The 11,847-nt window shown below is 69.9% G+C and overlaps 1 protein-coding gene across 6 annotated transcripts; it reads left to right on the top strand.

The window, feature by feature from the left end:
- Positions 1 to 2,310: 2,310 nt before the first annotated feature.
- Positions 2,311 to 9,881, top strand: PPP1R26 (protein phosphatase 1 regulatory subunit 26). Of its 6 annotated transcripts, none has more exons than XR_006786540.1 (5): positions 2,790 to 2,928; positions 4,392 to 4,494; positions 5,274 to 5,416; positions 5,680 to 9,414; positions 9,503 to 9,881. XR_006786540.1 is itself a non-coding variant. In XM_045846344.1 (5 exons), the coding sequence occupies exon 5, from the start codon at positions 5,737 to 5,739 to the stop codon at positions 9,325 to 9,327; it is 3,591 nt and encodes a 1,196-aa protein (XP_045702300.1). In that variant the 5' UTR covers positions 2,799 to 2,928; positions 3,470 to 4,050; positions 4,392 to 4,494; positions 5,274 to 5,416; positions 5,680 to 5,736; the 3' UTR covers positions 9,328 to 9,881. The 6 variants fall into 6 exon arrangements, 5 of the variants coding, with proteins under 5 accessions (XP_045702299.1, XP_045702303.1, XP_045702298.1 ...); XM_045846344.1 differs by adding an exon at positions 3,470 to 4,050 and having other exon boundaries at positions 2,799 to 2,928; positions 5,680 to 9,881; XM_045846343.1 differs by lacking the exon at positions 2,790 to 2,928 and adding an exon at positions 2,311 to 2,437 and having other exon boundaries at positions 5,680 to 9,881.
- Positions 9,882 to 11,847: the final 1,966 nt, after the last annotated feature.

Genomic DNA, 11,847 nt, shown 5'->3' with positions numbered 1-11,847 from the left:
CAGCTCAGGGCGCCCCTCCCGTTTCACCGGCCCCCCGCATGCCGGGGGTTGCTCTAACACGGGAAGGACAGTCTCTGCAGAGACCCACAGGGACAAGATGGGGGCGGGGCCTCGGCGGGGCGGGGCCTCGGCGGGGCGGGGGGCGGTCCTCACAGTGGGGACTCGCAGGCATTTTCCATTCCACAGACGGGCGTGGCGCACCAGCGCCCCCTGCTGGGAACTCACACCTCCTCCACGGGAAATGCATCTTCACCTGGGAGCGTCATCAGCGACCCCATGTAGGAAAGCAGCCCAGCCGGTCCCTTACTCGGAGACGCCGCCCTGACATCCCTGAGCACTTACTTGTGGGATCTCAGAGCGGAGAAAGCCGCCCTGGGCCTCTCGCCCCGAAGCCAGGAGCCACAAACGGAAACCTGACAGCCCCTGGCTACCATGGCACATCGAAAACTTGCGTGTCACAAAGAAAACAAGCAAAAAAGCCAAATCCCAGTTAAAAAGAAAAGCAAGACACTGAAAAATAAGTGGTTAGCACATGAGTGGGTGGTGGAGATGAGCCAGCATCCCTCACAGAAAAAAAAAAAACTCCAGGGGAAGAAAAAGACACGCGGCCCGAGAGAAAAACACAGAATGTGCAAAGAACACAGACGGGCGCTTTTCCAAGGGGCCGGCGACCGAATGAAAACACGTTCGGCGAAACCAGCGGAAGTGAAAGGCGACGAAAAGGCGGTTCACCCACGCGTGAGACCACGCGGGAGGGACGGGGCAGCCCGCTCAGGCCGGCTCACCCCGCCGCCCCGTGGGTGGACAGCCCGGGGCCCGGCCTTGCTGGAGGGCATGTGGGCAAAGCCCAGCCTGGCCTCTGGGCCCAGGGGTCCCTTCTGGGCACTCGCCCTGAGGAAGTGCTCAGCCGCTTCCCGAGGACAGGTGCTCCTGGTCGCCACGGCACGACTTAAAAACCCGAGAGCACACGCCAAACACTTACCGTCTGCGTTCCTGGGCTGGCACGTGATTCGTTAGATACGTCTCCCCAAGTTCTTGGTAGTAAGTAGTTTTCTTATAATAAGAAAATGTTGCTTATTAAAACAATTCGCCAGAGCATTAAATCCACGTTTCAGTGGGGTTCTGGACACCTGGCCCCCCAGCTCCCCGGGCCGATGGAGACTGGGGACTTCTCCCCTCCCGGGCCCCGCGGCACAAAGCCCCTGGTTTCCAGCCCTGTCAGACCTCGGGTGTTTTCGAGACGGGAAATGAACGCCCAGTTCATCCCCAAACCCGTCCGTGTCGGGGCTGAGGAACCAGGCCGTGGGGACGGACAGACGGAGGTGTTGGTGCGCCTTGCTCTTGATCTGCCCCTCCCACCAGCAGGGTGGTCCCGGCAGCCGGAGCTGCACCCATGACCCCTCGGGCCTTGGGCGAAGATCTCCAGATAGTGTGAAAAGTAAAACTGGACATTCCCCATGTCCCGCCCTCGGAGAGGAGACCAGACCACACACAGAACCGGACTTCAGTCCAGGGTGCTCCCCGGTGCTCCCCTCCATCTTCCCAGACAGGCCGGGTGCCCAGCTCAGGAGGGATGCTGGAACAGGCTGCGGGTGTGCGGGGGAGGCAGTCACGCAAGTCTCCGGCCCCCGCCCCATCCTCCAGCACCCACACACTCTCCCTGGGGCCCAGCGAGCAGTCTTTGAGTGCCTGAGGGAAGCTCTCCCGGGTCAAGTTCTGGGCTTCTATTAAACACGAGGCTGGAACTTGGCCGGCCTTGCTTCCTGGGCCACCACCCAAAGGTGAAGGCAGCTGGAGGCCCAGGCAGTCGCCTGGACGGAAAGCTGGCCCTGCGCAGGCGGCTGGGGGGGACGTGGCCTGGGGACCCGCTGCTTCCAGGGCTGGAGGCCAGGCTCTACCTGCTCCGTGCGGGCAATTCAGCCAAGGAGGGAGAAGATGCAGGCACGGGGCGGGGCGCACAGGGGGCGCTGCACGTGCAGGAGCTTCTGGGGTCACCGCAGCTCACAAGCACAGTAGCGACCCCCAGAATAAAGTAGCCATCGGCGCGCCCGCCTGCGGCCCACCCTCCGGGCCTACACTGCCCCCTCTGAGTGGAGGGGAGGGCCGGCTTCCCCCACTCCCAGCGCTTGGTGCAGCCCAGGCGACGGGGCAGTCAGCAGTCCCCGAGGGTCCCCGCCTCTACAGCGCCGGGTGGGGGTCAGACATCGCACCAGCGAATAATTCACCAAGGGCGCGCGGACCTTTCCTGGGCCCTGTCCGAGGCGGGGAGGGTGGGGCGTCCCCGGGCCTCCGCAGCGGCCGGCAGGTGGGCGCGCGCTCGCCGGGCGGGGGTCCGGCCGGGCCGCGCGCCTCCCCCGGAACTCGGCCGTGCCATTCCCATGATGCCCAGCCACCGGGCACGGCTTCCGGAGCGCGGCCGCAGCTCCCGCCGCTGCCGGTAGGTCCGGGGAGGGGGCGCCCGGGATCGCCCCGCCCCGCGCGCCCCGCCCTCCGCGCGTCCCTCGGCGCCGGGCGGGGGTGGGGAGCGGCGGCGGGGAGACGGCGGCCCCAGCCCCCTCCTCGCGGCCCGAGGGGCGGGACGCCGGGACCCCGCCGCCCCCGCGCGCCCCCCGCGCGCCGCTCCTCCCCTGGGACGCGGGGCGGGCGGGAGGGCCGGCGCCGGGCGAGGGGCCGGGCGGAGGTGAGAGCCGGGGCCGGAGCCGGAGGGCGGCTAGGCAGGCCGCGGTCGGCGGCGCCGGGCCCCCGGGGAGGGTGCGCGAGGCGGGGGCGCGCTCGGCCGGCGCCTGGGGCTGGTACTGCCCCGGGCGGGGGTCGCGGCCCGGGAGGCAGCTCTTGCTCCCGCCTCTGCGCCGCGGGGCCCGCCGCGCGCCCCGCGTTCCTGGAAGCCCGCGGGGCGCGGGAAGAAGGACGCACCCAGGTGAAGCGCAGGTGAGGGCCCGCGGGGCAGCTTCCGGCCAGCCTAGCGCTCCCGCCCTGAGAGCTCGGCCGAGGGCCCGGTCCCCCCCCACCTTTCCCCGCGGAGGAGCAGTCCCTCCCGGTGCAGCTTCCGGGAGGGTCGCGGGCGACCCGCCGGCCCCTGGCCCCGGGACCCCGGACCCCAGAAGCAACCCCGGGGGTGCAGGCTGCGCGGAGGCCTGCCCCCTTCCCCGCGGGAGGTGCTTGCATTTACGCGGCGGCGGCTGACCGCCGGCCCAGAGCAGGCATCAGCGCCTCGAGGCAGGGAGCCCCAGTGCGCGGGGTGAAAGGGCAGGGCGGGGTCAGCTGCGAAGGCCTCGTCCTCCTCCGGCTTGGTGCTGCCTGTTGTGAGGTCTGACCTTCTAGCCAGCGGGCGGGAATTCTGGCCCACGCCCACTTCAGGTTGGCCTGCCGGGCCCTCCCTAACCCCAGAGTAGCCTCACCGGGGAGGTGACCACCCCTCCCCCCCCGGGCCGGCCCGCTTTTGCTGATGTATTTGAGGCGTGACGTTTAGGGAGCCGCACTGTTCGGAGCGAGCTGCGCTGGGTTTGGAATCCCTGGAGGAGCATGTCTGCGCCGGGAGGATGTCCCGGAGGCACCACCACCTCAGCTGGGGCACCACGTGGCTTTGGGGTGCAGGGCTGGGCATCCGCACGGCCACCCTCTGACCCGGCTCAGGGGCAGGGCGGCAGGTCGACAGCCCAGCGGCCTCAGCTCCAGGCCCTCCCCAGGCACCGTTCAGAGTTTGCCGGTGTGATTCATCAGTGCAGTGGGTTGCCTCAGGGCCTCGGGCTGTCCCTGGAGACGCCCTCTGCATTCTCAGCCTCATTCCCGCGCCCGCCCGGGAGTTTGACAGCTCAGGGACACCGTCTCCTGGGACTCCGGGCCCCGTCCCCAGGCAGGTGGCCCCCGGGGGACAGGCTGCTGCGTTTCTCCCCAAGCCTCGCTCCCCGGTGCCACCTGGTGTGTCAGGGTCGCCCCGGGCCCCCTTCCGAGACGGTGTTTCTGTTGCACGAGTTCACGTCCTTGATTCGGATCCTTCTCGCCCAGGCCTGTGCAGCCACGGCGTAATCTCTGGTCAATGGCCACAGTGAGGTGGGCACAGGCCCCCAGCCAGTGAAAGCCCCCCCACTGCTGGTCCCCCTGGTCTGGCTGTGACGGCGTGGGAGGGGTCCTGGGCTGTCGTGGGTCTGGGCCCTGGGGGCCAGCTGCCCGCACTCCCTCCCCCACCCCACCCCACCCCCGCGCCGCCAGCCCTGCGGACGGCTGGGTGGTCATATGCTGGTGCTTCACGCTGGTTGGTCCCAGGGTGAGTTCTTCCAGAATTGCGTTTTGAGCCCATAAGTGGACGCTGTTTCTTTTACAAAACCGAAAAGACGCGAGCGGCCACCTCGGCCTCTGAACTGGGCGTCTCTGCTTCCCGCCCCCCCCGGCAGCACGCAGCCCGGTCTGAGAGTGCCCGCTGGGCGATGCGGACCTCGAACCCGCGACGTGGCCGTCCCATCGACACTCTGAACCTGGACTCAAGGAGGGTTCCAAGTAAGTGCGGGGAGTCCTTTGACGTCGTGTTTCCACTCGTTGAGCACAGGTCAGCCTCTGGTGAATCGCTAGTCACTCCCGCCCGGGCCCGTCCCTGCCTGGGTGGCCGGGCCACGCTTCCCCGGGCGGCCTGAGCCCTGCGGACGAGATTACGTGCCCATCAGCAAGGGAGCTCCCGGCGGAGAAGGGCCAATGTCGGAAGCAAAGTGGGTCCCCCGGGCGGGTCCCAGCCCACTCTTCAGGTCCCCGGGGCGGTGACAGCCCTGCCTGGCACCCTTTTGGGCATGGAACTCTGTTTGCTGTTTCGTTTCCATCGAGGCCGCCAGGCCCAGCGCCCCTCATCCGGCGGCCTTGTGTTCCAGCCCCGGGGCAGGAGGGGCCGGACACGCGCGGGGAACGCACCCTCGCCTGGTGTGTCCTGTGTGTCCCTAAATGACCGGCCGCAGTGCCCGTCACTGCCCGCGCTGAGCGGCGGCCCCGACCTCTGGGGCGGAGGCTGTTTGCCGGCTGTCGTCCGTGTCCCCGGGACGGGCCCTGCGGTCCTGCCGACGACGCCACACGGGGCCTGAGACACAGAGACCGGGGCCACCACACAGGACGGGAAGGACGTGTGGCCGTGTCTGGGGGACGTCTGTGCTCGTTAGCCCAATACAATGATGCAGCTCCGAGAGGGCGTCTCGCACGCTGGCACCTGACGCTTCCCAGTGACCAGCGACTCGGTGAAGATGTCCAGGGAGGCGACCGCCCAGTCACTCACGCCACATCTTGTTTCCCCGCAGGGGGCCGCCGCCGCCGCCACCGCCGAGAATGAGCTGCCCCGCGAGGTCCGTCTCGCCGCCCCGGGGCCCCAACCCCCCGCTCTTGAACCTGCAGAGAAGCCTGCGTGGCCTCCGCCTCGCTAGCGCCTGGGCAGCTGTTTGAGGTACACGGAGCCTGTTCTCTTGCAGGGAAGGCGAGGGCCCATGGCCGGAGCGGGACGGGAATGGCGGGGGCGGGCTCCCGAGAGCGGGCGGGCAGGCGGGTGGGCTGCCGGGAGGAGGGTGTTCCTGCGGCGTCTCCCTGGCAGGCCTGACACTGCTCAGGACGTGAGGCCACGCGGCCTGGGTCCCGCTGCCCCCCTCCCCCACCCCGTGGTCCCCCCCCCCCACCCCGAAGTGCCTCACTGCTGTGCTTTCCTCCCAGCAGGATGTGACGCGAGCTGGCAGACGGAGCCCGGCCTCGGCGCGCCTCCCCGTCGCTAGAATGTTCCTCATGAACGCCCCTCCTGTGCTTGCTCTCCAGTCCACATGGGAGGCCTTCGGGCGGCCGGGGAGCTGTAGGTTTCCCGGGCGCCTGCCGCAGCCGGGGGGCGCGGGGCGCGCGGCCGTGAGCGCCAGGGTGCAGATGATCATCAGCTCGCTCCAGGGCGACCGGGCCGCCGCGCGGGGCAGGAGTCAGGAGCGCGCCCTGCACAGGGGCCCCAGGGGCCGCGAGGCCCAGCCGGCCGCTGCCTCTGCAGCCTGCGGTCTCGCGGCCAAGTTCGACCCCAAGCAGGAGGAGGAGGAGGAGGCCGCAGACGCGGGGCCCCTGGGGCTGGACTCGGACAGCGACGACTCCGTGGACCGGGACATCGAGGAGGCCATCCAGGAGTACCTGAAGGCCCGGAGCGGGGCCGCCGACGGGGAGGGTCCGCCGCGCAAGCCGGAGCCGCCCCAGAGCTGCGCCCCACCCGCCCCGTGCGCCCCCAGGCGCGCCCCCGCCTCCGGAGGTGCCCCCGGCAGCCGCGCCGCGGGAGCCGGCGGGGCTCCGGGCTCCGCCTCCCCCCTCAGCGTCAGCAGCGAGGACTCCTTTGAGCAGAGCATCCGGGCGGAGATCGAGCAGTTCCTCAGCGAGAAGAGGCAGCACGGGGCCCCCAGACGGGACGCGCCCACGGACCCACAGCTGGACCCCGGCGCCGCCAGATCCTGCAGAGAGCCGGGCATCCGGGCGCAGCGGCCAGAGTCGGCAGGCGCCTGCAGGGAGTTCGTCTTCCGGAAACCGCCCAGGTTGGCCAAGGCGGCGGCACAGCCCAGGAGCCTCAGGCCCAAAGCCACCCCAGAGCCGGAGAGCTGGGGCGGCCCGAGGCCAGCCGCACCCAGGCCACTGGCCGCCTGCCGCCCTGCAGAAGCCCAGAGTAAAGGTGGGGCCAGGAGGAACCCCGGCCCCGGGAGGCGGGGCCAGGGGCCCAAGGGTGCAGCGGGTGCCACAGCCCCGGCGCGCCAGGCCTCCGACTCCAGCAGTGACGACGGCATCGAGGAGGCCATCCGGCTGTACCAGCGGGAGAGGAGGAAGGAGGCCGGTGGGGACCCGCCGGGGGAGGGGCCGCCCGAGCCCCCTGCCCGCGGTGCGAGCCTCGCCACGAGAAGTGCCTTGCCCGATACCCCCAGGAAGACGCCAGGCAGGAAGAAGCCGGTGGCCTCCAAGGCCGCGGACCTGGGCCCGGGGGGCCCTGATGCCGCCCAGCCCCCCAAGCCACCGAAGGAGACCAAAGCCCCCGCCCCCCCAGGAAGCGCCGCGGCCAGGAGCGAGTCTGGGGACCGGGCCCCGTGCCGGGCAGACACGTCCGCCGAGCTGATGTGCGCCGAGGCCATCCTGGACATCTCCAAAACCATCCTGCCCGCCCCCGGGGAGGGCGGTGACGGACCCCCGTCCTGCGGCCCGCCCCCTCGGGCCCCCCGAGTGCCTTCCCGCCACTGCGACGGGGATAGCAGCTCTGTGGACAGCGACGACAGCATCGAGCGGGAGATCCGGACGTTTCTGGCGCGGAAGGCACAGGCGGGGACTCCGCTGGCCGGGACGGAGCCCTGCCCGCGGACCGCACAGAGCCCGCTGCTGCTACCGCCACTGCCACCACCGCCGGGCCTCCACGGTCAGGCCAGCGGCCCCAAGGCCCCCGCCTCCAGAACGCTGGACCTGTCGCTGGGCCGCAGCAGGAAACGCCGGGGAGGCAGCGCCCCCGTGTGGTCGTCCACCCCCAAGAAGGCGAGCGAGGCGGCAAAGGAGGGCGCCCCGGACGGTGACCCCGGCCAGGGGAGAGCCAGCGAGGCCCCCGGCCGGGAGGGCGAGGCCCGGGCGCAGCCACCACCCTGCAGGACCGTTGGGCCGGGTGACGAGCCGGTGGCCCCAGACGCGGCGCGGGGCGGCGTGCCACCCAGCCCCGGGAAGGCGGCCGAGTGCAGGAGCGCGGAGGAGAAGGGGAGCTCCGAGGACAAGAGCAGCTCGTTGGACAGCGACGAGGACCTGGACGCCGCCATCAAGGACTTGCTCCGGTCCAAACGGAGGCTCAAGAAGCGGTGCCGGGACCCCCGAGCCGCGAGCAAGAAGAAGGTCCGGTTCAGCACCCGCGAGGCGCGGGCCCCCGGCCAGCAGGGCGGCGCCCCCCAGAGAGGCTGGAAGGACAGGAGCCCCCACCTGCTCAAGAGCTGCCTCTCCAAGGCCGACAGGGACAGCAGGGAGGACCCGCCGCGGAAGCCTTCCGGCGTCTTCTGCAGTGGGACGGAGAGAGCAAAGCCAAGCGGCACTGGGCCCCCGGACACGCCCCCGGTCCCCCTGCTGGGACGGAGAGCCTGCCGAGGGCGCGGGTGCCCCGGCCACCTTCACGGCGCAGCCGCCAGCCCCAGCTCTCGGTCTGAGGACAGCAGTTCCGTGGACAGCGACGACAGCATCGAGCTGGAGATCCGGAAGTTTTTGGCCGAGAAGGCCAAGGAGTCTGTGAGCAGTTTAGAGGCTCCGGGAGGAGGTCCCACCACACTCGGGCCGGGCAGTGCGCCCAGGCCGGAGCCACCGGGCCGGAAGGTGGCGGCGGTGGCCCCCGCCCTGGCTCTTCAGCCCAGGGTGTGCACCCGGAGCCAGAGGGGCAGGGGGACCCCGCAGCCAGCCGCGTGGGGGCCGAGGGGCAGCCCCCACGCGGAGCAGGCCTGCCTCCCCGCTGCCCCGCCCAGAGGCCAGCGGGCGCCCCCCAGGAGCACCAGCGAGACCCCGTCTGCCCGAGGGCCCCCCGCGGGCAGGAGAAACCTTCATCCCCGCAGAGACCCGAGCCCCAGAGGGGCCGGGCCTGCCGCGGGGGACAGCGCCTTTGGTCGGCCGTCCAGCTGCGCAGAAGTGGGCGCTGGGGCCGGAAGCCTCGGCGGGACCTCACCCGTGACCCCCCGGGGCGGCAGCACCCTGACGCGGAGCCTGGGCGCGGACAGGGAGGGCGGGCCCCCAGCCGGCCTCGCGCTCCCGTGGGGCGACTTCGCCCACCAGAGGCGGCTGCAGAGCGCGTGGGCCCCGAGCTCGGACGGCGGGGACGCGGCCTGGAAGGGGGGTCCAGGGGGCGACAGGGAGAAGGGGGCGGAGGGCCCGGCCCGGGGCGCGCCCGACCTCACCGGGGACCCCAAGAAGGGGCTGCCCTTCGCGGGCCTCTCGCCGCTGCGGCCCACACAGCTGTTCCCCTTTGGGAACACCGTGGCCTGGGGCGCCGCGCCGGCCGGCCTCTTCGGCCCTGGCCTGGGCCCGCCTCTGCAGGGCCCGTCCTTCTCGGCCTTCCGGGAGGCCCCGGCCGGGCCCGGGCCCGTGTTCGGGGGCTCGCACCTGCTGGGGAAGAAGGAGGGTGGGCGCTGGCCCCGGCGGAGGGCTCCGGCCGCACTCAGCTTCCACGGCGGCGGGCACTCGGGGTCGGACGAGGACGTCCTGGACCTGCGGTACCGGCGGAGGGCGGACAGGGACCTCGCCCAGGACCCGGAGGCCTGGGGCAGTGACGCCAGCGAGCTGAGCGACACCTCCGTGGAGGACGGCGGCCCCTCCATGGCCCCCAGCAAGGCCCTGAAGCTGTGAGCCCACGAGTCTGGTGGCGCCGCCGCGACCCCCCTGTACATATGTACGCCAACGGGATCGATGCCCCTATTTAACAGCCGTGTCCTGGTAAATACGAGTTTTGTAGCTTTTTTTGTAAATTATTTAAAGTGCTGTAAAAACTATTTTTGGAGAATAGAGCTGTTTGATTTTGTAGGGCGTCCCTGACGGCAGTTTCCGTGGGCTCCGTGGAGCAGCCCGGGGTGACCGAGGTGGACATCCGGCTGTGCTGGGGGAGGTGGTGACGCCCCCACGGTCTCCGTCCGGAGGCTCCTGGACATCACTCGCCATAGGGCACCCTGGGCCAAGAGGCCGTGGGACACCCACTGGGCACGGCGGCCCGGCCCTCCGGCCAGAGAAACGTGTCAGAGCACAAGTGCCAGTGGGCACGCGGGTCACTCCCGGTGCACGCGGACGGCCCAGGAGGGAGCGCACGCAGGCCGCGCCGGCCCCCGGGGGACCCATGTTGTCCACGTCCAGCCCCGTTCAGGGACTACATGGTTCTCACGATTCAATAAACCTCTTTGTACACGGGAGCCCCTGGGTCCTCGTTTTTAGCCACTGCCCTCCAAGGCAGCGGGAAGCCTGCGCGTCCCGAGTGCCCGTGTCCACTCCCCGTGAGCACGGAGGACGGAGCCCAGTGCCCTTGCCGCCCATCCCCCGTGGCGGGGTGAGGAGGGGGTGTGTGTGCACCGCAGCTGGGCTGTGGGCGGGGTCCCGTCCTCTCCTGGCGCTCGCTGTTGGGCTCCGGACAGCGAGGAGCTTGCGTCCTGGGCCTCCGCTCGCTCTGCTCTGCAGGGGGGCCTGTGGCCGCTGCAGACCCAGGGGGAGCAACAGTGTTCACGGGGCGGGGCCCTGAGGGGTCACCACATGTGCCTGAGGTGGTCGGGCAGGTTGTCATCGGGCTCCCCAAGTTGTAGGACCCTCAGCCGCAGCCTGGCGCCCACAGCCCAGGCACGAGGCGCACTCTGCAGCCGGAGGCAGTTGGGGTGCTGACGCGCCAGTGGATTGTCTGCAGGTCCTGCACCCCTGGGCTTCGGCAGTGAGCCAGTCCTGCGACCGAAGGCAGCCCCGCGCCGGCACCACGGTCGGCGCCGGCCTGGTGACCTGTGACCAGCGGAGCAGCCCGGACACCGGACTGCGGGCGCCTGTGGGGTGTGCCCTGAGGTCAGCATTGTCAGAGAACGCTCCGGGAGAGACAGTTCACCCAAGCTTTAAATTGTGTTTAACTTTAAGGGGTGCAGCGAACACTCAGAAACTGGAGTCAGCGTGCTTTGTGTACCAGGACTGGCTCTCTAGCGCCCCTAAACCAAGCGCTGCTCAAGAATCGCTTCGCTAGTTTGACCTCCTCGGGCGGCCCAGGGTGGGGGGTCTGGGCCCTGCCGGAGACCCGGATACCTTCCGCACTGAGCACTCCACTTCCTGCGCCCAGACCCGCCTCCCCGGCCTCCACCGCCTCTGCGCCCCTGATGCTGCCAGTGGGCCACTGGGAGTGAAGGTTCTGGTGCCCACACCCTGGGCTGGCTCAGGGTGGGCTGGGGCCGAGGCCGGAGGTGCCACTGGGCCCCATCTGGAAAGGGGGCTGCCTCAGGAGTGACCACCGGCCATCTGACGCCCCCGCCCTCAGCTCCCGGCCTGACTGTGCAGCCCACACAGCAGGAGCTGCCGCCTGAGGTGCTAAAGGTGCACCCACTGGTGAAAGAAGGCCCTGGTGGACGCTGTGTTGTGACTCGGTCCCGCTGGGCGTGTGGAGACGTGGGGACCAGTGACCCCCACAGAGCCAGAGAGCAGGGCGGCGGGTCTGCATTCGGAGTGAGGCCCCAGGCAGAGGTGTCGTGCCCTGGGGTGGGCCGTGGCGTCACAGTGTCTGCCCACCTGTCCCCTGGGCTGGTCCGGAGTCTGCGGGGCAGGAACAGGGCGGGCAGGAGGGGAAAGCCCTGGCCCTCCCTGCGGGGTGAGTGCTCACCCCAAGCACAACCGCACGGAGGGTGCTCTGGGGGGAAGGGTCATCCGTCGCCCAGAACTGGAACGGGCTGGTGGCCGCGTTTCCGCCTGAGATGCACTTGCACAGGGAAGTCGGCAGGTGGAAATGCGGATGGAAATGCAGCAGGTGTTGTCACCGAGGTGTCCCTTCCTCGAAGTCACCTGAGGGTGGGTTTAGAGGCCCGAGCAGGACCAACCGCCCTTCCCTGGCACCCGCAGGCCACAGCCAGGCTCACCCAAGGCCAGGGACCAGCTCACCCGAGGCCAGGCTGCTGCTGGGGCCGTCGTTTGAGGGGCAGGGGGTGGTGCAGGACACTCTTTGCAGAATCCTTGAGGCTTCCGGAGTTCTGCGTGCCGGACAGGGATTTTTCAGCGTGGATCTACTTTAGTATATCTTTGAAATCTCCCACTGTACCTGACTATAATTAAAAGGTAAAAGGTCCCTGAACAAAAATACACGAAGGTACTAGTGAGAATAGGCTTTCAGAGTAAGGCGTTACTGGTTTTCAGCCAAGCCGG

Source organism: Phyllostomus hastatus, unplaced genomic scaffold, assembly GCF_019186645.2.
Source record: "Phyllostomus hastatus isolate PE091 unplaced genomic scaffold, TTU_PhHast_1.1 phas_contig_495, whole genome shotgun sequence".
Taxonomy (NCBI): Eukaryota; Metazoa; Chordata; class Mammalia; order Chiroptera; family Phyllostomidae; genus Phyllostomus; species Phyllostomus hastatus.
The sequence above is the reverse complement of the archived record's forward strand: the minus strand, read 5'-3'. Positions and strand labels throughout refer to the sequence as shown.

What these genes read in the sequence shown, in the direction of transcription:
- PPP1R26 (XM_045846343.1), top strand. Translation starts at nt 5,737, where the DNA reads ATGTTCCTCATGAACGCCCCTCCTGTGCTTGCTCTCCAGTCCACATGG.